General features: G+C 50.2%; 1 protein-coding gene across 2 annotated transcripts in view; it reads right to left on the bottom strand.

Annotated features, from left to right (window-relative positions):
- Positions 1-5,137: 5,137 nt before the first annotated feature.
- The window catches only part of WWP2 (WW domain containing E3 ubiquitin protein ligase 2), a 141,920-nt gene continuing 119,725 nt past the window's right edge, over positions 5,138-27,332 (bottom strand). The window contains exons 10-24 of one of the 2 annotated variants that reach the window (XM_021703263.1): positions 24,249-24,423; positions 17,108-17,162; positions 13,570-13,651; positions 12,855-12,983; positions 12,401-12,476; positions 12,020-12,091; positions 11,704-11,792; positions 9,729-9,888; positions 8,312-8,445; positions 7,832-7,972; positions 7,436-7,556; positions 7,025-7,129; positions 5,995-6,091; positions 5,761-5,833; positions 5,138-5,256 (exon numbers count right to left, since the gene is read on the bottom strand). In XM_021703263.1, coding sequence (XP_021558938.1) covers positions 5,157-5,256; positions 5,761-5,833; positions 5,995-6,091; positions 7,025-7,129; positions 7,436-7,556; positions 7,832-7,972; positions 8,312-8,445; positions 9,729-9,888; positions 11,704-11,792; positions 12,020-12,091; positions 12,401-12,476; positions 12,855-12,983; positions 13,570-13,651; positions 17,108-17,162; positions 24,249-24,423 — 1,609 coding nt within the window. In that variant the 3' untranslated portion in view covers positions 5,138-5,156. The remainder of the gene's footprint in view (positions 5,257-5,760; positions 5,834-5,994; positions 6,092-7,024; positions 7,130-7,435; positions 7,557-7,831; positions 7,973-8,311; positions 8,446-9,728; positions 9,889-11,703; positions 11,793-12,019; positions 12,092-12,400; positions 12,477-12,854; positions 12,984-13,569; positions 13,652-17,107; positions 17,163-24,248; positions 24,424-27,332) is intronic. The other variant, XM_044911312.1, reaches the window with a different exon arrangement.

Here is a 27,332-nt window from a genome sequence, read left to right as displayed (position 1 = left end):
GTCTAGACTGGAGCTTACTTAGAGCCCTGACGCCCAGCAGGTGCGCTCCCAGGCACCACCGACAGGCTCTGGGTGCCGCACACTTGCGAGCTTGTTCAACGTTTTGCATTTTGTTCTACTCTGACCCTCGGAAATCTTCCTCTTGTTTTTGAACAAGACTTTTTGGCTTTCTCTTTTTTATATGTTACGTGTCTTTATTATATGTTTGGAATGGAGAGGTTGGCCAAGTTGTGAACTCACTGTACTATCTTGACAGAACGCATTTTGGTTTCTAACATCACTCCAAAAAGAACGGAGAAGAGTTGATTCTGTGTTTGGGGCAACAGAACTGAAGTTGGGAATAGAATATCATAGAGACCATCAAAGACATCCAAGAGAGCGACAAGAGAGGCAAGTTGAAGGGGCCAAAACTGACGGGCATCAATAAGAAAATGATTACTGTCACTGGGACCAACTGAATCAGATTCAGACCCTGAATCCATGATGTCCAAATGGTATGGACAAAAGTGCGCCGAAGAAGTCACATGCTCCGATCTGAGTCTGTTGAAGCTTGACTCATAAAGCATGGGCTATAGAAAAGTGAGCTGGACTGTGGCACTTCAATCAACCTCAGAATCAGAGGGACCTGATAAGTAAGAGGATATTAAAAACTTAGATTCAGGGGCACCTGGGTGGCTCAGTTGTTAAGCATCTGCCTTCGGCTCAGGTCATGATCCCAGAGTCCTGGGATCGAGCCCCACATCGGGCTCCCTGCTCAGCAGGGAGCCTGCTTCTCCCTCTCCCTCGCTCCCCCTGCTTGTGTTCCCTCTCTCACTGTCTGTCTCTGTCAAATAAATAAATAAAATCTAAAAAACAAAACAAAACAACAACAACTTAGAGTAGATCATAGGGAAACGAGCTGGGGTAAGAACTTTGGGCACGAACTCCATTTTCTTTGGATGGAGCTGGGGCCTTGTTGATGCCAAGGCCGGCTGAAGAACCAGGAGAGCTTGCTATCTGCAAGCATACCTCTAAACAGAGACACAGAGATCTTTAGGGTTTTTCTAGAAGGGTGATGTGAGCCCCAATATAGAATGCCAGTCGGGTAGCAAGAACTGAGACTCCAGATCCAGGGAGGTCCCACCTTATGTAAAGTCTCACTGACACATGGGAGACCCAGTGGAGATCTGGAGCAACAAAGGAAGTCCTATCAGCTCTTTACTTCCAAAATAACCTTATAGCTTTGGCTAATTACATCAGGAACTTATTATAGCATGTAGAGGTAGGGGGGCCTCTCTGCCTGCCTAGTTCTACCTGAAACACTTCAGAATAAGGAGAAGAAAATGAGGATATAAGAAAAGCAAAGAGAGGTACTTAGAAGCCCCAGGGTGAAAGACTAGATGAGGAAGAAACAGTTGTATTATATTATACTATTAATTCTGGAGCAAACAATATTTATTTATATAATCATATAATATAGATGCTTTCTGTTGCTTTTCAGCTTTTTAAATAAACCTTTAGAAAAAGTACAGATGATTTCCTTGTGATTACACAGTACAATGTTAAAAGAAAAAAAGAATTTGATTGTGTAGAAGTAAAAGGACAGCTAGCCAAAGTCAGGGGAGGGAATGCAGATGGAGTGCTGGAAGGGCAGCCAGGGGAGCTCAGATGCAGTTCTCAAAGTGGGGTGACCAGAGACCCTATCCATTGCTAAGGCTAGGAACACAGGAACCTTTTTGAGAGCCATGGGGTAAACTCTATTGGACATTTAAAGTTCTATCTGGAAGGATACAAAAGAAACTAACAATCATAGCCTCTAGCAGGTGATCAGAGCAGCCGAGGAACGAGGAACAAGAATAAAGGGGGGGGGGGGTAGCCTTTCACTGCAGACCCTTTGTATCTTTGAATTTTAAAACTTTTTAAAATTTTTAAGTAAAAATAAAGGTAAGTCATCAACCATCCAACTTCCAGGACTGCCTCCCACACCCTGGAAGAGCAGCACCGCTGCGCAAGACCCGCCCAAGGACATTCGGTGAATGTCTGCAGCCAAGAGCAAACGGTTGAATGCAACCGTAATGTCCCTTAGGATGGAGATGGGCGTATTACAGGAACCATACTAGGGAATATCATGCAGTAAAGAATCATTTAGACCTATGTTGAGGAAAATGGAAAGGTTTCCTTAATACCTTGTTGAATGAGACAAGTGAGTTAACATAGGTAAGATCCCATTTTGGGGTATATCTAAAAATGATATGTATATATGATCTGCATATGCACACTAAGTAGTACGGAAGGGCCGCAGCAAACTTAACAGCAGTATATTTCCGAGGTAAGACTGGGGAGAGGGGCGCCTGGGTGGCTCAGTCGTTAAGCGTCTGCCTTCGGCTCAAGTCATGATCCCAGGGTCCTGGGATCGAGCCCCGCATCGGGCTCCCTGCTCGGCGGGGAGCCTGCTTCTCCCTCTCCCACTCCCCCTGCTTGTGTTCCCTCTCTCGCTGTGTGTCTCTCTGTCAAATAAATAAATAAAATTAAAAAAAAAAAAAAAAAGACTGTGGAGAACAGTTTCCATCTGAGCATGTCTTACTTGAATTTGTTATGGGATCTCTGCCATAACGTGTAGACTTTTTTCAATCATTTTCTCAAAGCACAGCATTGCTCTGTCAAGTGAAAAAAGGCTTGGGAGGGGCGCAGTGAATTCACGGAATTAAACTCCAGGGAGGAACCACTCTGAACATCTCTGCCTCCCTTGAGAAGGGCAAGGCTTGATCAACGTCATTTCCATGTCAAATGCCTTACGACCCAACAGCATGGTGATCTGTCCCATCTGAATCCTTAAGAGTTCAGAAAAGTGGGGGGCAAGACCTCGTATGACCATTAGCTCAAGATCATGGCATCTCTCTGTCATTGTGGGACTCAGTAAATGCTTCTCGAATGAACAACTGCCCAGACACTGTCCCCAGGAGCTGGTTTCCAAAACCCCACCCGACCTGCAGCCACAGCTGTTCATGTTCTGGCCCCGCAACAACTGTTCACAGAAACCGTGGCCTGGCAGGGGGAGGATGGGGGCGTCCAACCCTGACCGAGGGCTGCCCCCATGACCCCTGCACAAGGACTCAGCCACCCATAAGTGTGACTGTCTCGGTTAATAACACACACATTTTAGGAAAAACCAGCAAGGTCACGAAACTTCCACCCCTATCTGGGCCTGGAGGGTCTATGGGGCCCAGAGGCCTCTCGTCCAGAGCACAGCGATTTTGTAGACATCCACACCAACACCACCCACAGCTGCTGATTTGTTTATTGCACGAGAAACTGGCAATACCAAGGCAAGGGGGAAGGCATTACAAAACCATCTGTTGACCAACCCAGAGCTACCGAAGGGCATTCTACACAACACCTCAGTTATATACATGTATGTACACACACGCACACACAGGAACACACTCTGAATACCTAAGAGTCTCAGGCTTCCAAACCCCACACAGCAGCTTGCACCCCAACCCCCCCAGGAGAGAGGGACACTGCAGGGAAGCACAGCAAATGACTCAAGGAAAGAAAAAAGGCTGAGCTCCGGTGAGCTGAGACACTCAAATCAGCACACGCAAAAGAGCAGACACGGCTGTCCCTCCTGGGCGGCGAGGGGGCGGTAAGAAAGGATCTGGGGATGTGAGCCGGTCCTAAGAAGGCCCTGTGACTGGTCAGTGGGCCTGCCTGGGGTCCTAGGAAGCTCAAGCTAGTCTGCAGCTGGTGTTCAGTGAGAGAGCCCCAGGGGCCTAGACCAGGGAGCTCACGACCACCACCCCTCCAGCATCCCAGAGGAGCATGTTCGCCTTGCACATCTCCCCACATGTCGGAGGCTGGCGGGAGCTCCAGAAACCGAGTCAGACCGTGTGCGGCAGCTTGAGGCCCTTCCGCTGGTCTCCAAGAGCATCATTTTGCATGTGCAGATAAAGCCTCACTTCCAGGCAGGATGAACATGCTCTAGGGTGGCTGGGACACACTGCATTCTCAACAGGAGACTAATGGACCTGCCTGTAGCCTCAGGGGCTGGTACGGAATGACAGGGTCATCCACCCCCACATGCTCCACCACTTGGGGCAGCCTGAATAACTACATCTAGCAAAGGAAGTTCTCTACCAAAGGTGGCAAGGTTGGGTGACACCCAGGATACCACCCTCCCCTCCCTGTCAAGGCTTAGGGACTAGGCCGCTGTGAAGCTGGGCCGCCGGGTCAGGCCTGCCTGAGCTCACAGAACTGCCAAGGGGGTTCCTAAAAGGAGCAGCTGTTTGGGAAATTCTTGGACCAGCGGTGCCGGTCCCTCCAGGTCCCAGGGACTCCCGGTGTACCAGCTCCTTGACAGAAAGTGACAGCGGCATACCGACATCAAAACACAAAGTAACCCTACACACACAATGCTTCAAGTTGATACAAAAGGGAAAAGAAAGTCTGAGGAAGTTTGTTGTTTCCAACCCACTCACACCCAAGCAGCTGGTACAACCCTTTATTCGCAGGAAAGAACAAACTGTCCCGCACCGAGTGCAGAGATGGGCCTCGCTGCTCACCCTCAGTGGCTGGGTCCTGCTGGGAAAGGCAGCGGCGGGCCTTGACCCAGAGCTCTCTCCGGGCGCAGGAAGAGTTCCTCTCCCTCAGACCTCCATTTTATACAGATCACTGGAATAGTTCTATTTAAAACAGAACCTCTTTTACTGACAAAGACCCTGGGCCTTCTCAGCCCAGAAGAGCTACCCCGAGTGAGCGGCCAGTGTCCTTCCTGCCTAACTAGCCCGTGAGAACCAGGGCTTCTGGGGCAGCTCTTCAGCACAGGGCCCCCCTCCCTGCACGCTCATGCATGCCTAGCGCTGGTCTTAGGGGAAAAGGAGAAGACCTTACAGAGAGGGTCAGGCCTCCAGACTTTGCAATGGGTGACAGGGCCAAAGGCGACATGGGGGCTTTATTCCAGACTGCCACCAGTGGGTAGGATAAAGGAAGGGACAGGCAGGACCTCTTGAGGTCGGGCTCTGCTACCAGGCTGATGACAGTGTGGTCCCACGCACGGCCACCACCTGGAGGGCGGGGGGGGGGGGGGGGTTCCCCCAAACCCCGGGGGCCCGGGCCCCCCGGGGGGGAAAACACCCAAGACCAAAGGGGGGGGGGGGGGGGGGGGGGGGCAGCCTCAGTTACTCCTGTCCGAAGCCTTCAGTCTCCTCAATGGCGTACAGCAGCTTCTCTTTCAGCTGTTCATAGCTCTTGTACGGTGGGAGATCCAGGCGGTTGAAACTGTTGAGAGAGGGAAGCACAACAGTCAGCAGAGGGAGGTCAGGGCTCCATGGCCCTGCCCCAGCCTGGCTACAGTGGGGTCAAAAGAGTTCACGTGACCGTGGCTCGACCACAACACCAAGTGGCCAGATGCCAGAACAGAGTCCTTGAGGGCCCTGCGGTGTGAGGCCTTCATGCTTCCTGTCCCTGCCCCCACCACCCCCCAGAAGGGTCAGCAAACAGGGCAGGGCAGCTGGAGAAATGGGGCAGAGGGCAGAGGGCACACAGGGAAACAGCTCTTTGTCTAGTGGAACAGAAGTGTTTGAATATTTAATAGCTGGTGAGACCATGAGGACACGGAACTGCACCACAACCCCCACAAAATCAGAGGCCCCTCCTCTCCAACCCCAGAGCCACACAGAAGTTGCCAAAGTCCCTGAAGCTGCCCCACCCACAGGGCTGCCCTCAGGAATTCATCTGGTCTGTGAGGTTCTGGCCACCTCCCACTAAAACCAGCAGGCTCACCACGTGTGACTTCTGGGCAGCCAGGTTTCCTTGCCAACCTTGTCGATGCAAAACTTCTGTGGTCCATTGCTACCTGTTACCCAAAAAGAAACAGCATATACAACAGGACCACGCCTTCCGTGGGCAGGACCTTGACTCCACCCACAGGTGGCTCAGGCCCTGCCCACTGACTCGCAGGGTGGGAGCAGCCCTCAGGCCCACCCCAGGGCCCCAGCAGGGCAAGGGAAGACATACCGATGAGTTCCGCAAATCCGCCAACAGGCAGGCGGCAAGTCCCAGTGACGAACTGCAGCAGTCGGATCCTCTTCTCGTTGTCCATCTCCTTCACCACCTAGAACGAACTCCACCAGTTAGAGCAGAGCCGGGCAACCCACATGACCCAGAACCTCGCTCTAACCTGTGACTCCTATCAGCCGGAACCCCTCTTTAGGGCTGAGAACACAAAGCCCGGGTTGCGTCGGGGGTTAGAGCCACCATCCTTGGAAACCCCAAAGCCGCTCCCTCTGACAGGGTGTTTGGAGGCCAGTCCCACCAGCCCATGGGACATCTCTGGTCTCAGGGGCCCCTCGAGTCAGGTATTCTTTTCCCATCCAAGTTCTGCTTTGAAAAATATACTAAGGATGGGAGTGATTGCTTAATGGGTATGGGGTTTCTTTTGTAGGGGGAGATGAAATGTTCTGGAATTAGATGGTGGTCATGACTGCATCACACTGTGAAGGGCCAATGAACCGTAATACCTTAAAATGCTTAACACGGTGAATTTCATGGGATGGGAATTTTGCCTTCACAAAGAAATTTTTATTTACCTACTCTTTCTCATGTATGCTATACTTCATAATGACAACGACAAGACTACACATATAAAAGAATCAATTCATTATATCCAGGACTCCGAGCTCATTCAGTTTCTCTGGGGACAAGCACGTGCTGTCCCGTCCCCCCCGGCTGGAAGGAAAACCACACAACCAATGGGAGCTTTCCTTCCTGCCTGCAGGCTCACCCTACTGCCCGCCAAGGCTGACCACCAACATGTCCTGTCAAGAGCCCTGGACACAATCCAGCTGCAACAGCTCTGTTCGTCCCAAGGCTGGGTTTCTCTTCTCCTTTCACAAAGTGAGGGGAGCATCAGAGATGAGGGAGGTGACCATGAAACACGTGTCCTTGAGCCTGAGATCGAATCGGGTCTCTTTCCTGTGGCTGACTGCTAAAATACCCCTGCCCGGACCCTTACCCCAACCCTGCTGGGACGGGCCCCAGGACCTACCTGCCAGAACCACTGGATCTGCTTGCTGTTCTTGGTGTAGTGTCGGTAAATAGTGTTCTTCTGCCAGTCGCTCATGTCTATCTCTTGCATGCCGCAAAGCATTAGCTGCAGGGAGGACAGGTGTCAGCCGCCCAGTGCCAGCCCCCTTCCCACTCACGAGCAGATCAAAGCATCCCAAACATCTTCATGATTTCTGCTGGCAGTGCTAATAACATGGGTGATACGAGTCTTGAATGTGGACGCCCTCAAAACAAGTGTGAGAAACCCAATCACAACTATGTGTCCTGCTGCCTCGGCCCCGAGGGAGTGTGAGGTTCTACTGGTGAGTTTCTCTGGAGACACAGTTTGCCAACAAAGGGCACGACCGCCCCGGAGGCACAGGCTCAGGGCGCCGGCGACCCCAGCTCTCACCTCCAGCTCTTTCTCATCAAAGTAGCGCAACCACTCCAGGGGGGCCACCTCGTTGAAGCCATCCAGGAAGGCTTTGGTCTGCTCTTCCACGCCCCGGGTGAAACGCCAGTCGGTCAGCAGCCTAAAACCAAAGACCAGCCATCAGCGGAGCTGAGACGCACTGCTCGGGTGCAGCTTGGGGCCTGCCAGGAGGCTGCTGTCACAGCGAGCGATCAGCTGAGAGGTGGCTTCGGCACACCCAGAGCCAGTGGGCTGCCGGCCCCGGGCCCGACGCCAAATGGGAGGCTGTGATCCCTGGTGAAATGCGCGGGGGGGCCTGGGTGGAGGGTGCCCCAGAGACAGGGGTGGCTCTGCTCCCCTCCCCCCGCCCCCGGCTCCCCAGCGCTTAAAACTCACATGATGTACTCGTCCTTGTTCTCCTCTGTCACTCGGATGCTCTCACCACCTTCCTTGAGCTCGTGGGTTGTCACCTTGCCCAGGATCTCCATGTCCTGGATGAAGTACAGCTCTAGACCACACTCTTCCAGGTTGTTCTCTCTGGGGGCATGAGAGATCAAGAGGGAAGAGGTCTACCTTAGAAGCGTCTCCCCTCATCCTGCTCTGTCACTCACTTTAGTGCTCATGGGATGCTTAGGACTCAGCCTAAATCCCGAACAGCCACAGGAGAGAATTCTGGAGCTGCCCGACAGGGAAGCCTAGGAGCTGCGCACCTCCACAAGCACTTATAAAGCCCATCTTTATGGGCTCAGAGCCATTCTGGCAGAGAAAATAAAGGCCCGTAAGGCCTACTCCCCAACTTTGGTACCCCGAGGCCACCGGGCACAGTTGTGTTGGAGATCCCTCTCCTCCCAGCACGGCACAAAGGAGAGGACTCACTTGATCCAGACAATAGAGTTGTAGAATTCAGGGTCGATAGATTCCAGGTCCTTCAGGGTTGGTCTCTTGTTGAGCATCCGCTTATAGAAAGGGAGGGTGAAGCCTGTGTCAATGAACTTTCCATGGTACAGAGCCTGAGGAAGAAGAGACATGGCCAAGGGCTTTGGTCTTCTTAGGACACTGCCCGAGGCAGGCTCTTGGATGCTCCACACCAAAGCCCAACTACTGCCACCTACCCTTTCTCCCCAAGAGCAACTGTGGCCTTGGGACAGTGTCTCACCACAGCTGCAGACCACAGGGGCAGGCAGAGCTGGCCTACTTAGGAACGCACTGCCTGCCCGGCACGCTTGCCCGCCGGCTCCCTGCTCTAGCAGAGATCTGCCCCATGCTTACGGACAGCACAAGCCCAGGTGGCAGCCCTGACGAGTGAGTCAGTGACGCTCAGAGCTGGGCGGCAGAGGCAGCCAAAAATAATGCAGACGCTGTCAACGGCGGGAGCTGGCGGGCCAGTGGTGAGTAATAGTCTAGGGTTTTACTGGTCTGTCCTGTCGGCTGCTGGGCCAGGCGGGTCTCTAGACCTGGGAAGAATGTGCCCACTTCCTGAGCCCAGCACCTTGGCCAAGAACTTCCAGACAAGGGGAAGGCACATATTTAGTCATGGCTCTTGGGTTCTCGCGGGCAGAGCATTCGGGAAGTCAGGAGGAAGCAAAGGAAAATTAGCAATGAAACAAACTACCAAATATGGCAGAAGGACTGTGGCTACTATGGGCTCCCCTTTCTCAACCCTGGTTCTCTACCCTCAGGAGACACTCGACAGGATGCACGTGACATGATGCCCTCCTCTATTCATACTGTGTTCCTATTTCTAGATAAATACAGTGCCGTGACTCCCCTTTCCCTGATGACGATGCCTCCTACATCCTGACCAGCTGGTCTACCAGGCTCTGTTCTAAGCTAGTGTTGATTCCAAATCCCCTTCCAGAAGGCCCGAGTGTCTCAGGCAGACATTCCCTAACACTCTCACCCGAGGGTTGTGACAGACGGTGGTACCCCACCCCGCATCTTCCCTCCCCCCTGCAAGAAAGACAGCAAGTGGGCAGTGTTTGCCATGCCAACATCCTCGACAGGGTGGACACTGAAAGTTAAGTGATGTCCATGGCCCAGAAACCCTGGGCTATCGCTCAACAAGTCCTACACAAATCAACACAAGAAAACTCTCTCAAAGCCCCTGGGGGTGCCGCTGAGAGAGCTCTGAACTATCTCCAGAACTCCCTCCAGCTTTTTGCATCTCTTGCTAGGTGCTGTGTGAGGAGAAGCGTGGGGCTCAGAGACAGGGCATCCACGGCAAGTCGCTGTCGGTGTATCCGGCCTCCTTGGCTGCCGCCCTCTCTAGAGATCTCACAGCCGTGCATCTTACCATAGCGATGAATCGGCCAATAAAGCGGAAGTAGGTGAGGTGGTCAGGGTTGATGGAGGAGGCAGGGTTGATCTGCAGGCAGTAATTGTTCTTCCCGGCATATTCAAATAAACAATACATGGGGTTGAGCACTTCATGGGACAGGAGGAAAAACCACTCCCTATGAGAGAAGACAAAGAAAAACAAGAGTAATGGATCCCTTCCTGCACAACTGCACTGTAGATGTGACTCTCTTCTGCTGTCCTGTTTTGGCTAGTTTGGAGACACGGGTCCCTGGGAGTCGAGCTCCACTGGGATGAACACCTGGTATAACCTGTATTAACAGCAGGTCAGTGAGCAAGGGTGAACCAGGACAACAACTGCACTTGTAGACAGTGCTCAGGAAAGCCTCGTGCATGTGTCTGGGCTCCCAGGTGATGCATTCCAGGACTTTACATCCGTTATCCAGTGTGGCTGATGGCAAAGGAGCTTTTGGTAGCCCGAGGCCACCATGCACAGTTGTGTAGGCTGTGCACTGTACAAGAGCACTATGTTAAAATATCATAGATTTGCACGTTTATTACAATTTTCCTGCATACAGCAGTCAACCTGGTTTTTTTCTGATAAAACCAAAATATCATGACCATTTCCCAACATGGAAGTGTCTTGAGAAAGAGCATCTTTTCTAAATCTTGCAAAGGTGCTGTAGGAAACAGCTCCCCGCCCTCCCCGTTTCCATCCTGAGTAGGCAGCATGAAATGAATACACAGTAACATGTTCCTAGGTCCTGATGCATGAAAACTCTGTAATCCGTGCTGCCTCTAGATTACAAACCTCACTCCCATTAGCTATACAAAAGGTATCTCATTTCCCTTGCTCTTTGCCCTCCCCTCACCCTAGACCCCATCACCATACCCTTTCCCACACTTCCATGCATTTGTCTGAACCAACACCCATGCCTTGGCATCTCTTTGTGGCCTAGGTACAAGCCTCAAGCCAGAATTCAGGGTCCTTTCAGGCTTGAGCTAAACCAGCAGGGGGACATCCCAAGGGGGCCAGTCCCTGGCTGCTCGTGGCCGGGCAGACGAGGAGTCCTTCGATGCAGAGGGTGCCTCGGTATCCTGTCCGTGGTTCTACCCTGTGGTAGAACAGCATGACGTAACCTACCATAGGGTAAAACCACTGGCAGGACACAGAGAGACAGACACACACGGGGTGGGAGCCACACCACCAAGCAGAGCCTGGAGAGAAGGTCACCATGGTCACCACAGAAAAAGAGCAATTGATCCACAGGGGCCAACAAGGAGGGCAGGGCCACCAGCAAACAGAGGACCAGAAATAAGTGAACCCAACACCAAGAGAGATGTCCCCACACCATGAGAGGTCAGTGAGCTGAGCAGTCACCGCAGGCCAAGGTGCTCCTTCTCCCTGCCAGGGGACTTCAGCCCCATGATCCAAGGCAACGTTTTGTCAAAGAGACTGTTAACTTTTGCAGGTAGGCTGGGGTGAGGGCAAGACAATGCTTTTAGGCTCTTTTTATGGGTACATCAGCCATTTTAACTTTATTGACCCTATGCACGTGATGTGTAGTGAGTGCTGATCAAGGCCCTCTGGATGGTGACACAACCTGCATATGGCACGCACACACCAACACACCAGATTCAACCTGGCCCAGCTGCCTCAAGAACAGAAGCCCAGGGTCGATTTCGAACGGAAACCACAGGACACCAATATTTAACCACTGCCCACTGGTGCAGCCAGACTGGTTCAGGTACAGAAATCACGCAGCACTGTCCCTCTGAAGCGCCCAGCCTCTCCACAGACCAGTAACTCAAGGGTTAATGCCCAGCCCACAAGGGGACCCCAGGACGTGGACTGGCCCTACCCATGCCGACTCCTGAAGGTGCCTCAGAGTTTTGGGAACCGATCTGAGCAAGGGGGAGGCAGCTTTCTGGCCGCGAGCACTAGAGCCGGGGGAGACGGGGGGGCAGCTCACCTGGCGATGCCCCCGTAGTCCAGGCCCTCCTCACCCCGCATGATGATGTAGAGCCGGCGGCGCAGGTCGTAGGGCTTCATGTTCATGATCTGGGGAGACAGAGCATCGTGGCCAGCCTGCCACTCCCCGCTTCCATGGTGGACCGGGGGCAGGGGGCAGGGAATTCTAAGTCCTGCTCTTCCGCAGACACTTGTCACCAAGGCCCACACCCTGGAAACTCTACCATGTGGGGCTAACAGGCCACATGATCGAAGATGGGGTGGTGTGAGGGGGCCTTCTGCTCGCTGGGTCTTAGACACCGTGATTATTCTCTAACCTGTTGGAAAGAATCCTCGAAAAGCGTCTGCCTGGAAACACTGATCTTCACATGGCTGGGGAGGGCATTTGACTGAAAAAGAAAAAAAAGGAAAAAAAGAAAACCAATCCTGAATCAGGACCTCAGTGGTCACTATTCAGTCGGGTCTCCTGTCTGTACAAACAGGCTTCCCCGTCTCCCTGGGCAAGTGGCGGAGAGCCTGGTACCCCAGAAATGGGAGCTGGTTGTCGGAAGACTATGTCTGACAATGCTCAGGGCAGGACAAGTAACCGGCCCACACCTGGGGCGCAGGCATCTCAACACCTCTGCGAGACTGGGAAATCATGCCAAAGTAACTCGGTCAACCCCAGTGTCTGGGGGAGGTCCGGTCCCAGCACTCACGTGGCAGAGGAAACGGAACTGGTGATACTTCCACCGAAAACTTCGGTCGTAGGCACCAGGGGAACCTTGCTTCGTCCTGGGGAGAGCAAAGATGTCCTAGAACCCACGTGATTTCTCAAAAATTAGCAAAAGTTAGCCCTGAGGAAAGCTGATGCTATGTTAAAGACCAGAAAGGTGGGCATAAAAGAAAGGAAATAACTGGCATTTCTGTAGACAGATTTGAGAAGTAAAAACAAAAACCAGAAATAAAGCCAGACCTCTTGCTTTTAGAGAAAGACCACTAGTGTTATTCCGAATAAAGAGGACAGCCCCCCTCCCTACTCCTCCAGATCCTCCTGCCATCCCCTCTACTGTGACCCCAAAATTAGCCACCAGAGGGCAGTAAAAGGAGAAAGACAAGGATAAACCCGGACCTTGCAAACAGATACTAAGGTGGCCTGTGGGAAGTCCTTACCCAGACTCAAACCCTGGGCGAGGATCCTTAAAGGTGGTGGTGCGTGTATTGTGGTCCACAAAATAGCGTACCCCTTCACTGGTGTACTTCATCTCCCACCCCGGGGGCAAAGCTGGTTCCTGGATCATCCTGGAATGACAGGAAGAGAGGAGTTATGAGCCAAGCTCTCCTTCTGGGCCTCAATGCTTAGGAGGCTGGGGTTCCCCAACTGCTGCTTTCTCTCTGCTTTTACCCGGGCTCCGCACAGCCCTTGAGGGTGGCCCTTGAGGAAAGGCACCTGGTACCACCCAAGTCATGAGGACAGTTCTGGAGCAGAGAGAGGTCATGTACCAGCTCTGGGTAGATGGCCGTGGCCTGAGTGGCCAACCAGCAATCGTGAGACTCCACACGCCCCTATCCTAGACTAGCTTCTGGAGGGTGGGGGTGCAGAGGTTCCTTCAAACCTCTTGAAATCACACTATTAGCAGCCTGCACAAGTGGCAGAGACCAGCGATACCCGCCAGTCGGGCCACTCTCTATCCATCAGGAAGGTCAATTTAAGAAGCCACGTTCAAGGTTCATTAGGCAGACACTATATGGTAAGGGTCTTGGGGTACTGGTGTGTAGCTAAAGATCCCAGAATATTGACCAGAGAGGACCAACGCAGGTCAGGGCACTTGGCCAACACTGGAGCTACACGGGGCCTACACGGGGCCAACCCAGCCCAAGTCCTTACCCCTGGGTCCGAGGGTCCTCCCACTGGGTAGTGCGTGTGTTATGGTTCACGTAATACACCCGTCCATTGTCCTGTCTCTTCTCTGCCATGGGAGAAGAAAGAAAAGAGGACAATCAGCTTGAAACATCTGGAGCCCACGTCCACTCTCCTCTCCGGAGCACCAGGTCCGAATTTCTGCTCCCGTTCCCCACCTGTTAGAGAAGTTTAACCACTGAAAGCCTCGCTCACTCACATCTCTCACTGTAAAGAGGACAAAGAGAATCTTTCCCTATTGGGGAGTGGGGGAAGGATAAACACATTTCCAACTCGAGATCCAGCACTGTCTTTGGTTGGTTGATTCGTTGGAGGGAAGGGGGCGGTGTGGCAACAGGGAGGGGGAGCAGCCCAGCTGAAACCAGAGGCCTAATTGCATCCAGCTGTGTGCAAAGTGGAGGCACGGCCAGGCTCCCCTCAACCCCGGTCCCCACCCCAGTCCCTCATGGGCTGGTCTCTGGTCCTGCCACTGCTCCATCCAAACCGGGTCACTGGGGGGGGGGGGGGCGGCTGCATTTTCCTTCATATCCTTTTGATCAGCACTCTGTACCACAGGGCCTATCTACCGTCCACCTTCTCTCTTTCCCCCTGCATAAAGGCAAAGCTTTGTTCTAAAATTCTCACATCTCAGCAAAACCGCTACACCACACGTGTGCATTATAAATGCCTAGGGCTGCGGGCACTTACAATGCCCACTTGTTCCTACACCTAAGTGTGTGCTTCGAGGCACGGCAGTGTTTGGGGGTGCTCAGACATACTGCCCCTGTCCTCCGGACAATCCTTACTCTCTCCCCTCTCTTGGGGCTTGGGTGCTCACGGGTGGGAGTCTGGGCAGACCCAACTCTAGCTGGTGATTCCGGGCTTTGAGAGGTGTTGCGAGGGGTGCCCCATCAGGTCCAAGTGGATGACAGGCTGCGAACCCAAGTGAGGTCAGCTTTCCCAGGAAGTTCTTGAGCCTTCAAATCTGTTTCTGTCCCCCAAACAAATGATGCAAATGGCCCTCCCTCTTTTACAATGAAAGGGCGAAATTAAAGAAATAAAAATAATTAGTTCCAGAAGTGAGGGGGAAACCAAAAGCTAAAAAAGGCACAGAACCGAGGAGCCCACTCCTCTCCCCTCAAGCATCAGGCTGCAACGTTCTCAGGAAAAACCCAGGGTCTTGGACTCTCCGCCTTACATGGTATCCGTTACTTGACAGAAATTTTTAAAGCACAGACAAAAGGAAAGAAAGAAGATGCCCAAAATTATGACAGAGCTACCTCAGCTCAGTTTATGGGACTGTCCCACAGAAGGCAGGCTTCCCAAGAAGGTTCTGAGGAAAAGGAGAAGCCGTTCCCATCCCAGAAGCTTCTGCTTTGAACTAGATCCTCCGTGTCTGCCCTGCCAAGGGTCAAAGCCAATGCTAATCAACATGCCGGGAGATCTGTCCAGCCGGCCTGGGGGCTATGCACTCGCTGCTGTGGGCAGAGGTGGGGGCTACTGGAACTGCCTCACTGCATACAGTTTCATAGTCTGAGGGCTGGGAAAGTCCTGAAGTGAGCATCTAGCTTGCCTCCTTTGGGAAGAAGCAGATTTGGAAGCATTTAGTCACATGTGAAAGGGTCAAGGCAGCTGAAGAGATATGGATCTAAACCCAAGGTGTCCTGACCCCTGGGTGTAGGGAGAACCGTGGGGTCTCTCCTGGAGGAGCAGAAAGGGACCTAGGACGGTGAGCAGGAGAGCCCAGTAGATTTGATCGCAGGCTCCCACTAAATGCAATTCTCACTCGATTCTGCTGCTCTTCCTGTTCGCTGAATTCTCCTTGGGAAGGTGGCCCTGTCCCAGCCCTGAAAAAGCCAACACAGAGTCCAAAGGATCTGCTTAGGGAGGGTCCCTGGCCCTCGGCCGGATGTTCTTTCTTCTCAGTTTCATACGAATATAAGCTTGTGTGTTTTCCTGGTCGTATGTAAACACCGCTGACTTTGCCATGGCTCCTCTTCCCATCTCAGACATTCCACACTTGGCTTCTGGGAGCTCTTTTCGAGGCGCTAAAGCTGCTCTTACTTGGTGACCATCATGTAACAGAACCCGTACAGAAATCAATCATTTGACGCTATAGATCCATGAACAACTCTGGGTCCCTGGCTCCAGGTCACAGCGTCTATTGGCTGCCAAACAACACCACGGATTCTTGCTTAATCTGCAGCGTTCTCCCCTGCCTCGCTTGGCATCCTGTGTTCGACTCCTCAGACTTGACTGGCTGCTGATCTCTGAGATACCAGGGACCTTTCATCAGTTCAAAGAGCCAGGTGGATGATCTGTGTGCGTAAGGGATTCCCTAGCTGAAAATCAAGAACTGTCTGGATGCCCCACTAACCATATGTCCCCCTAGAAGGTCTACAAGGTCCTTCCAGGGCTCTGGAATGCAGTGGTAATTCACTAAGTGACACCCTGTGGGCCCAAGGAGGGGGGTGATGCAACCTGGTAAATTACTACCAGGGAGTAGTGTGTCTGAACCAGGGGGTTCCAGCTCAAAAGCCATACTTTTCCAGTTCATGCTTATCCTATCATTGTCCGCTTCTCCATCTTTATTGGGGAGCGTGCCCCTGCCCAATTTTATATCACATGTGCACACCACCAAATTAGCATCTACTGTCCTCCACCGGCCCAAACAATACATTAAATCCGACACCTGCTGATTCTTGCAAAAAACTGCCCTCTTCCACCCCCAGGGACTCTTTCTGTACTGGCTCAGAGCTGCAGAATGCACTGAGTCTCACCATCTCTCATGGCCCCTTTGTGCATAATCACTCTTACCCAAAATAGCCACAAAGCCCATAATTTCTCCCAAGTCATACATGTCCATCCTTCTAACTCACTATTGGCAAATCACACACCGGAGCTAAAATTCTCCAGTTGACAAGGAGAATCCAGCATGGTACTATTAACCAGCAACGATGCACTTTCACTGAGTTGCCACCCGGCACTCAACTCTCTCAACTGCTTCCCTCTGGCCTCTTTCACAACTGTGTCACAAAGAAAAAGGGTGGCTTTCTTTAATCAAAATTAGGCTGAAGTCCTCCAACATCTCAGCTGCAAAGAAAGTTTTGGTGGGGTGGCTCCTCCCAATCACACAGCCACAGACCTGAAACCAATGCACCAGCGAGTAAGCCGGCGCCAGAATGTCTTAGTCAATGACAGGTCGGATGGGTGGGTAGACAGTTCAAGGTCAGGACCAAAACCCAACAGTCCTATGGCCGCCCAAGGGCTCTGTCCTCAGGGTCACACTCCTTCAGCCATGGCGGGTGAATGCTCCAGGGGTGCAGGGGAACTCAACTGCCTTCCCAACCTTCCAGCTCCAACGTCTGTAACTGCTCAGGCTTGGCCTCCCCACGGAGTGTTCTGGCGAGAAGCGAAATGGGCAGCTGAGGGCTGGGAGTGAGGAAGCCGCTCAGGGAAAGACGACAGAGCACAGTGGGGCATCAGCTGACAGACGGCTGAGTACACAGAAGAACTCGGTACTTACCCCAGCCAGGAGGGAGGGGGCCCAGTGGGTCATGGTCAGTCGAAGTACTTGAAGACTAAACACAAGAAACACAGCAGAACACAGAGGTTAAAAAAAGCCGCCGGTTAAAAATAAGTCAATCGATAAAAATAAAAATGCCAAGGACTCGTTTTCATATTTGAGCACTTGGTACACAGGCTACAGTGGGGCCTGAGGTGACATCCCCTCCTCCCAGAAGTTTTTCTCCAAAAAGAAAAACCGAAAAAGAGCCCCCCACACGGAGGGCCCTGACAGGTTTTGGAGAGGGCGGAGCGAGGGGGAGGAAGATGCGTGCAGGGCAAGGTGGGCCAGGGCTGTGGAGGCAGAGAGCCGGCCCCAGGCGTGGCAGAAGGGCCTGGGCCCGACGGCCCCGCAAGCTCGGCCGGTGCCTCTGCTCTCGGCTCCGGCTCCCCGGCGGCCAGGGCGACTGAAATCACCACCACCTCCAACTTTCTCCAAGAACCACACACGGGAGGGGAAAAAATATCGCAGGCCTTTCCAATGAAATCATTCCCACAAGCCCTGCCCACGCCCAGAGCTTCCTGGCTGGGGGCTGGGCCCTCCTCCCTCCACCTCCCTCCTGGGTGCGCTGGCAGAGGGAGCAGCCGTGGTGTGCAGAACCGGCCCAGACTGAGGGCACATTCATGCCCCAGGCCCCTCACCTCCCCCAGGAATGTTTTGCTTCCCTTCACAAAGCACCTTTATTCTCCCCCAGCCTGAACCTGAAGTTGCTTAGTGTTCTGTGTGTGCCTGTCTGGGGAGGTGGGGCGGGGGGCGAGGTGGCAAGCGAGCAGGAGAGACAGGAGAAAGAAGGCGGGGGGGGGGGGGGGTGTGGACTCCAGGCCTTCAGGGTCACTGTTTACATTCGCACCCCCCCCAGCCCCAGCCTAATTCTGCTGGGAGATCCCTGGGGCAGGGCTACAGTGGACAGAGAGCTCTCATATCCTGCAGGGAAGGGGGCTGTTGTCAAACACTCTTCATAGTTAAATAAAACAAGTCTTGTTCCGTTGTTCCACACTTGCTTGCTTGCTTTTTTTTCTTTTCTTTTCTTTTTTGCTGAAGCATTTTATTTCACTTACTAAAACTTAATCGTCGCATGAAGGGATCAAGTTCTCAGTGCAGACTTCGGGCTGCCCGGCTGGCTCTGTCTGGGGGCGACGGAGCCACACACGGGCAGGACGATGAATGGGGCTCAGTCTCGGCTTGAGAAAACATTGGTGGAACTCAACTGCCAACGCACACGCACCCCCCGCTTCACAGCCGGCCCCCCGCCCCCAGCTGAAAGGACAGAGAAACTTTCTTTCCAAGGTGACAACACAAGCAACTCTTCCAAAGCAAGTTCCAACAGAGCTGTTTAAGTCTTGAAACCATAGGTTCCTTGATGGGACACAGCCCCCTTTCAGCAAAGGGCCACCTGCCCAGCAGAATGAAACTGCACGAAGGTGTGGGAAGCTGGGCTGTGCTCGATTTAGGGCCCCCGTTACCGTCGTCCTAGAGGACGTGCTCAAACTACCACCCCAACTCCGATTTGTCTGATGGCTACTGAAAGGGAGCTCCCAGAGGTCATTCTGGTAAAAGTGCGGGGGGTGGGGGTGGGCTGCAGCATCTCCCAAAACCCAAGTTCCTCCAACCTTGTTAACACAGAAGAGCAATAGCTATAAAAAACATTCGGTAACAGAAGGAAAGGAACGAACTTGTGAAATACACGTGCATTTCAGATAATGAAGCCAAATAGAACTCAGTGGGTCATAAGCTGTAGCAAAAAGGAAGAAATACAGAAAAGGTCATTTTAAAAAAAATAAAAGAAGCATTCAGAGCAAAACTGTTCGCTGCTTCAAGTCTTTTTTTTTTTGAATGAGTGGATAACCCATAAAGCAGTCATGGGCTCCAGTGGGACATTAGCATCCAACTGGTACCAACTGGGCTTCAGTGGACTGATGGTCATCTTCTGCATAACTCGACAGATCAACAGACCAATCTTTACTGACAGCCTCCGTGACCCTCACTGAGCTAGAAACCAAAAAATATTTATCAGCTATCAAATATTTCCTTTTCCAACACCAGGGCACCTACAGTGTAGGCACAAACTTAAAGAAAAGCCAGTCAGATGCTCCCACTCAGAACTTCCGGGGAACAGCAGGAAAGCACGAGGTCTGTTGGAAATGACTCACTGCTGTGGGAGAGTCCACAGTCCTCGTGTTTAATGGCAGCACAGCAGGGCAATGTCCTGCACAAACTATTCCTTTGCCCAGCCTACCCCTGGTTTTTGCCGGAGCTTGGTTCTTCATCATTCTGTTCATTCATTCTCATTTGGTAAATTCCTTTTTTGCCTAAGTTTAACCAAGTGGATTTCCATGATTCATCAAAATCAACTACGACTTGTATACAAAGCACAGGGAGGAGAATAAAAAAACTATCAACTCTTGTCTTTTTCCTTCTTTCTTTTTTTAAGTAGGCCCCATACCCAGCATGGAGTCCAATGCAGGGCTTGAACTCCCAACCCCTGAGAACAAGACCTGAGCTGAGATCGAGTCCGACGCTTAACTGATTGAGCCACCCAGGTGCCCCAACCTTTTTCTTGATCCTTGCCTTTTTTTTAACTGCATACAATGTTGGCTCTCTTTCACTGTACTGTTGCTTTTTTAAAAAAATTTCTTTGGCATTGTCCTATTCTCATCCTATCAGATCCACACACCCCTAAAACCTGTGAAAAGGGGAACAGAAGAGGAAGCAAGAAGGAAGGGAAAGTGACCAGAGATTGATAAGCATGAACAACACATGAGAAGGAGTCAACGAAAGCTGACATTCACAACAATTTGACCGCTTGCAGTTAAAGCAAAGCACTTAACTATTTTGGACATTTCTTCCCTAATGTACATAGTACAACTTGAAAAATAAGAAAAGGAAGTGGACAGAAAAAAGCCAAAGAGAAACAAAAAATAAGAGCTACACACCATGGCCTGAAAACCAAAACCCCAAATCTCCAGTAAGTCAACCAACTGCCCCTTCTCTTCTCCCACATTTCCCCTAAAATGAGTGATCCTAAGTATTGCTTGGAGCACAGCCAGAGAAGCACAGAGAAAGGGGCATGGAGGGATTACAGTCGGAAGAAAGATCCTGGGATGTGCAGGTGACTCTTAGCGACAAGACAGTTTCCTTTACTAGTAGGAACAGAAAGCAACACTACTGAATTATTTTCCTGGTAACTGTCCCTCGGTTGGGACATCTGAGGTGCAGGCCCCGAGCCAGACAGCTCACGTTGAGTTCAATTCCCCCAGGGACTGAGCACTAAGTTCCAGTAATATTTTAAGATACAAACTCAGAAATAAAGAATGTCTAGCAAATACAGCCGACGGCAAGAAAGGCTCTGGGAAGGGCATAAAGGTTACTGTATAGAAGGCAGGCTCCTCTTTTAAGGATCTACCCCATGGGTGCAGAACAAAACCCAGGTGTTTGAGAGTTCAATCCAAGGGGCTCTCTGCAGAGTAAGAAATGAGACTTGTCTGTTTCTGGATAATGCAATTTGGCATCCACACATTAGGAGCCACAGAATGATCTTTTTCAGTCCTGAAGACACTGGCTACCTCCTTTGGTTCTTTTTTTTTTTTTAAGATTTTATTTATTTATCTGACAGAGAGAGAGAGACAGTGAGAGAGGGAACACAGCAGGGGAAGTGGGAGAGGGAGAAGCAGGCTTCTCGCAGAGTAGGGAGCCTGATGCAGGGCTCGATCCTAGGACCCTGGGATCATGACCTGAGCCAAAGGCAGACGTTTAATGACTGAGCCATCCAGGTGCCCTCAGACTGTGGTTCTTAAGGGAGGACCAAAGCTGGGGTAATGGGAGTGCTTTGGAAACAGGAGTAAGCACAATGCACTCTAATGGGCGGACATCCCCATGGAACCGCAGCAGGATCACAGAAGAGCGGGCATAGCGAAACTGTGAGGGCAGAACACAAGTATGTACATGATGCTCACAAGAAACAAAGGCACACTGGGGCATTAAGAAATGGAAGCATATCAGAAATAAGGGAACAATGGGCGCCTGGGTGGCCTCGGTCGGTTGGGCGACTGCCTTCAGCTCAAGTCATGATCCCAGGGTCCTAGGATCGAGTCCCACGTCGGGCTCCCTGCTCAGGGGAGCATCTGCTTCCCCCCCTCCCTCTGCCTGCCTCTCTGCCTACTTGTGATCTCTCTCTATGTCTCGGTCAGATAAATAAATGAAATCTTTAAAAAAAGAAAGGAAGGAAGAAAGAAAGAAGGGAACAATAAGAGAAACTGAAAAACGTGTGTGATGAGGCAGACGGCAGGAAGGAACTGTGGGAGACTGTGATGTGGGGTTCCCCTGGCTTCCATCTTGAACTGCATTTCGTGTTCTCTCGAGAGCAAGTGGAGAAGAACGAGGTCTTGGTTTCAGCCCAGCAGCAGGAGGAGGAGGAGGGGAAGCCGCTGGTCCAGTATCAGCTCTTAAGTCTTCCGAGTCAAACCCTGGGCCAAGGCCAAACCCCAAAAGAACTGTATGAAAGCGACTCTTCTTACTTATAACCAGGACATGGCACCGTAGCAAACGAGGGGCAAAGCAAATCCAGGGGAGAGGGAAGTCAACAGAGAGACATTGAAAGCTGACCCAAAAAAGATTCCTAACACGTTTTTCAATATGCATCTTGTTTCACAGAGAAAAGGGAACAATCACCTCCATCCAGAACCCTCCTGAATCCCAGCCAACCTGAGAAAACCAGTTTGGAGTACTCAAGAAAAAAAATGTTTCCTTCAACGGGACCCTCCAAGGTGAAGTTCAACCTCTGCGTGCCCGGGATGACGCTGCCAGAGCGATAGAGGTGGGCCGGAGAAGTGGATGTTCCAACAGACCAAGTGAATCTGACCTCCAGAACCTGCCCTCTCACACACCAAACATCTCAGTCAACCGACAGGACGTATCTGGTGCATTGTAAAGCAAAAAAGATTTCTTTAAGAGATTTTTTTTTTTTTGAAATTAGAGAAGCTGAGTAAGCAGGGAGACAAAATGATTCTGAGACTCCCAGAACGTGTCCTTGTCTCTAAGTCAAAAGCCAGAAATGCCCGGACCTTCCTAGTTTTATAGCCACGACCACCCAAAGAGTAGGTAAAGTCTTTGGGGCCTAGCTCTGGAGGAACAATTTCTGAAATGCAGAGAATGACTGGATTCCATCCAGTTTTGAAACATGCCAGAAGTGGATGCCAGGCAAGTGTGAAAGGGGCTGTGGAGTGCAAGCTGGGCATAAGAACCCCCAGGGCATGGATTAGAGACAGGCATTCCAGCTGACCTCGACACAACATAATGTGACAAACATCGTGCTTTCTGTTCATTCATACTAAGGAAACTGAGGTTCCTCATCAGTTTACTCACTATATGATGAGCATCAGCCCCCACAGAGAGGAGAGGAGACAGGCCTGCCCAGGGGGATGACACCATCCTCTATGATTGATGGTGTAGCTCCTGCTTTGGGTTAGCAGAGAAAGAGCTGCAAACAAAGTTGATAATGAATGCTACTTGGTTAAATGGAATTAAAGATTTTCTGAGCATCTAACTAGGAAAGTATCTAATTTAGAAATGGGCTGTGGGCTTAGAGTTTATTTCGAATAGAAATAATGTTGACTAAGCACAGTGATTCAATGTTGTGGACCAGGTCAAAAAGTTTCCAGCCTCTAATCCACCACCTGCTATAATTCTAGGCAGATCCCAAGCTTCATGTTCAAGATGCCCTGAGAATATGCAGAGTTCCAGTTTGGGAATCCTCCTATCCCTACCAAAGAGGCTGTGTGGCTGGGTTCCACCAGCCACCAGGTCACTGGTGGAGGCTCTAATGGGATGGAAGGTGAGGCTAGGAGGGTTCCTGAAGGGACACAGTACAGGAGGCCATTAGACAGTTAATCTGGGACCCTAGCACTCTGAATTCTGTTAAGTAGGAAATTTAAATGCTGTTCTGTCGATAATGACTACAAAAAGCTTCAAGCCAGTGATTAAAACGGCAGTGATAGGGGCACCTGAGTGGCTCAGTCGTTAAGGGTCTGCCTTCGGCTCAGGTCATGGTCCCAGGGTCCTGGGATCAAGCACCGCATCGGGCTCCCTGCTCCATGGGAAGCCTACTTCTCCCTCTCCCACTCCCCCTGCTTGTGTTCCCTCTCTCGCTGTGTCTCTCTCTGTCAAATAAATAAATAAAATCTTTAAAAAAAATAAAATGGCAGTGATAAATGCAGACCAAAGCCCCTCTTCCTCAAATCCTTCACAGTGACTTTTAAAAAGTGATCAAGTGACAGTGACATCTGAAGACCACTCTGCTGGGAACACGCAGTATAGATCGGAGAAGAGAGCAATGCCAACAGAGAGAACAACTCAGAGGCTGCCCTAACTGCTAAGTTGGAAGGGACAGAGAAAAATTAGGAATCAGAGAGAAGGAAGTTGAACTAGATCAAGGGTCAATAAACTTTTTCTTCTACGGGCCAGACAGTAAATATTTTAAGCTTTATAGACTATATGGTCTCTGCTGTAACTACTCAACTCTGTTGTTACAATGTAAAAGCAGCCAGAGTCAATATCTAAACTACTGGGAGTGCTTCTGTGCCAATAAAACTTTATTTACAAAACAAAGTGTGGGCCAGTCTGGCCCATGGACCATAGTTTGCCAAGCCCTGATTCACATCAATTTTAAAGGTCCCTCTACCCTTGAGAATCTGTCAAACAAGAAAAGATCTAAAGAAAAACAATAGCAGCAATGAAAAGGATTTGGGTGGCTGTTTTGTTCTGAAAAGCTGAGGTACGGGAGAGATCACAGCTGACCTTCAGGTTTCAAATTAGAAATGAGCTTGGAAGGAGGGGCCAGGAAAGAGATCCAGTCTCGGAAGAAAGACGGTAAACTGGGTTTCAGGTATCTCGATTCCTTAAACACGGAGGCTAGACAGTGAGTTACTAAATTAGAAATAATGGAATTTGAGGAATTTCACGGCGATGTGTAAAATCTCCAGAGCACTGATGTTTCGAGCCACGGCTTTCCCCGTTCACCAAACAGGTGAACGGCTACTGTGTGAGGAAGCACATTCTCCGGCGCCAGGAGGCTCCACACCGTCGTGGCGAGCCCCTGCCCTCTCACCTGGTAGAGGAATCTTTGGCTGAAGTGCTGCATGGCGCCCTGGAGCTGATTGCGCTGGGACTGCCACTGCTCATAGTTCCGCACGTACTCGGCTGTGGGGCGCTGCCAGGTGGTGGTCCGAGTGTTGTGATCCACATAGTAAAACCTGCCTCGGGGGTCTGTGCGCTTTTCCCAGCTGGAAACAGCAAGCTCAGAATGAATACAGTTACCAAATTCCAGAGAAATCTCAGGGTGGCTGGCAAGGAGGGACTGAGGGAGGGTTAAGCATGGGGTCTGGGCAGGCAAGCCCCAGTCATGGAAGCTTCTGGGGCTTACAGGATTAAAGCAGTCATTCGTGGTTGCCTCCTCACCATTAGCTCCTGATTTCCATTTAGGAGATCCATGTTGTTCTGGGGAAGGTGACTCTACTCCCAAGTGCAGAGGTAAGCAGCTGACTGGATCAGGAGTGGGTATGTGACCTATGTTGAGCTTAATCAGGGCAAATCTTATGACTTTTGCTAGGAATTCGAGGAAAAATATAGTCTCTCTTCCTTGCCAGGTATGACTGAGAAAGCATGCAGTCCTAGGAGGCACTGGCTGCCATCTTGGGCCCAAAGACAATACGAAGTTGACCCAACAGATGGCAGAGTAGAAAGACAAAACAAAAAAAAAGCCAGCCCCTTGGTGATATTTTTGAGTCACTAGATCAGGCTTCACTTGAAACCAGGATCTACATCTAGAATTTTCAGTTATATTAGCCAGTGAATTCTCTTCATTATTTAAGCCAATTTGGATCCCAATTTTTGTTACTTGCAACAGAAATCATCCTGATATAAAGTGTCAGTGAAAACATGTTGCATGGTCGTGAGAAGAAGAGTTGGTATGAACAACAGCAGGATTCTCTACAGTATTTTTAGTGAGAAAGCAGCCTTTCCAAAGTACTAAAATACCTAAAATACCCATGGGCAAGGCAAGGCTAGAACAGATGGTAAAAATCTTCAACTGTGCTTGTAGGTATAACTTGATTTGCACACACTGAGGGAAGAAGTGATCAAAAGAAAGTAAGAGAGGGAACTTTATGGAATGATGGAAATGCTTTAACATTTTGATGCAGTGTAGGACACGAATGTATGCATTTGTCAAAACAGCCAACTATGTACCTGAGATCTGTTTATCTTATTGTACATAAATCATACTTCAATTTTAAAAAGTGAATTTGAATCTAATCATGCCTCCATATCTAACTACCAGTTTACAGGGAAGACAAGGGATAGAGGAGCATGTTACCCAACACCTCAATGTCACATCAGTTACATCCACAATATGAGAAATTCTACAAATGCCAATGATCTTCAAGAAATAAATGGTCAGAAAAAAATAAGAAAGGGTGAGGAACTTACAGATTAAGAGAGACTTATGAGACATAACAGCCAAAAGCAACATGATGGTCTTGAGTTTGAATCTGACTCAAATCAACTGTAAAAACATTTTTAAGACAATTGGGGAAAACGGAACACAGACTGGGTATGACATGAAGGAAATACTGTTAATTTTGTTGGGTGGGATAATGGTATTTTAGTTTAGTTTTTCTTTTTTTTTAAGTAATCTCTACACCCAACATTGGGCTCAAACTCACAACCCCAAGATTAAAGATTGCATGCTCTACCGACTGAACCAGCGAGGCGCCCCTAGTTTTGTTTTTTTTTTTAAGCCCTTATCTGTTAGAGATGTATGTGATGAATAATGGTTCAAAGTATATGACATCTGGGATTTGCTTTAAAATTTATCAGTCCCCTCCCTTGAAAAGTGGAAGGTCAGATGAAACAAAATGTTATTCATTGTCAGAACCAGGTGGTGGTTACAAGGGATTCATTGTACTACTCTCTCCAATTTGGTGTATGGCTGATGTTTGCATCATAAATTTGAAAGGGGGAGAGGGACAAAAGGGGCTTTGAAAAGATAATAGATACCAATGAAGAAAACAGCATTAACCCAATACAAAGGGAACCAATATGGATTACACTGTATGTGTTGGAAAGTCTTTGTTCCCTAACTATCTTCTCATTTATTTCATCTTCTCCGAATCCTTATCTTACTCACATGGCTACCATGCTTTGGTCTGGTACCTTCCTCAATTTTCAGGGTGAGCTTCTTAACTGACTTTTTTTGGCCACCTCTTCAATGATTCTTTTAACTCAAAGCCTCTTTAAAAATGGCTTCTCTTTAAGGAGTTCCCAGTCCCGATGGCTAGTGCCCACCCTGGGTCTGGATTCTGCCTGCTAGACTGCTTTGCCTTCACGACTTACTGTCACTTTGGACTCAACTAAATGCCACAGCTCTCTCCCTAAACCTGAGTCTTCCCCAGTCTTCCTCCTCCTAGTCCTCCTCCCAGGGGTGAAGCGACCCCATCATTCCTGATGCTTCCCTTCCTGCTGATGTGAATTAACCATTCAGCCCAAGGGCTTCTTAAGGTTGTCACCTGCCCTTGACTTTCCATTTCTCTGTCCAACTATACAGGAACAAATCTCCCCACTCTGAGCCAGCCTATCAACTGCCATGGGGATAATCATACCAGAGTGCCCCCCCCCCCGCCCGCTTGAGTGTGATGCTCCTGCTCAAAAACTTCAACGGACTCCCCACCACCCTTAAGTCAAAAACCCAAATTAGTATTCAAGGTTCACAACAAACTGGAACCTTCCCACCTTTCTCATAAATCCTCTCAACGAGTGATTTTTTTTCTTTTTTTATCAAAGGAATCATGTATCAATAGTTTAAAAATACAAATAGTTCTAAAGGAGGTACAATAAAAAAATAGCATCTCCTTCCCTACCTCTCCCCATTGCTGATTCCTGCTCCTCAGAAACAACAACTTTCAATTCTCAACTGCTTCTTCTATTTACAGCCATGTTTCTGAATAACATGCTTCTTCTATTATGTCTTGATTTCTGTCATATTAGATGTTACTTGTGAACCTTCCACTGTCAGAGCTGAGCATTTATTATATCCCACCCCACAAGACACACAGTGCCCTCTCCTGCCTCAAGACTCCCAATGTAAAAAAATCATCAACTCAACATTCAGAGTTTGTATTATGGCTTTGTAGAA

Source organism: Neomonachus schauinslandi, chromosome 16, assembly GCF_002201575.2.
Source record: "Neomonachus schauinslandi chromosome 16, ASM220157v2, whole genome shotgun sequence".
Taxonomy (NCBI): Eukaryota; Metazoa; Chordata; class Mammalia; order Carnivora; family Phocidae; genus Neomonachus; species Neomonachus schauinslandi.
The sequence above is the reverse complement of the archived record's forward strand: the minus strand, read 5'-3'. Positions and strand labels throughout refer to the sequence as shown.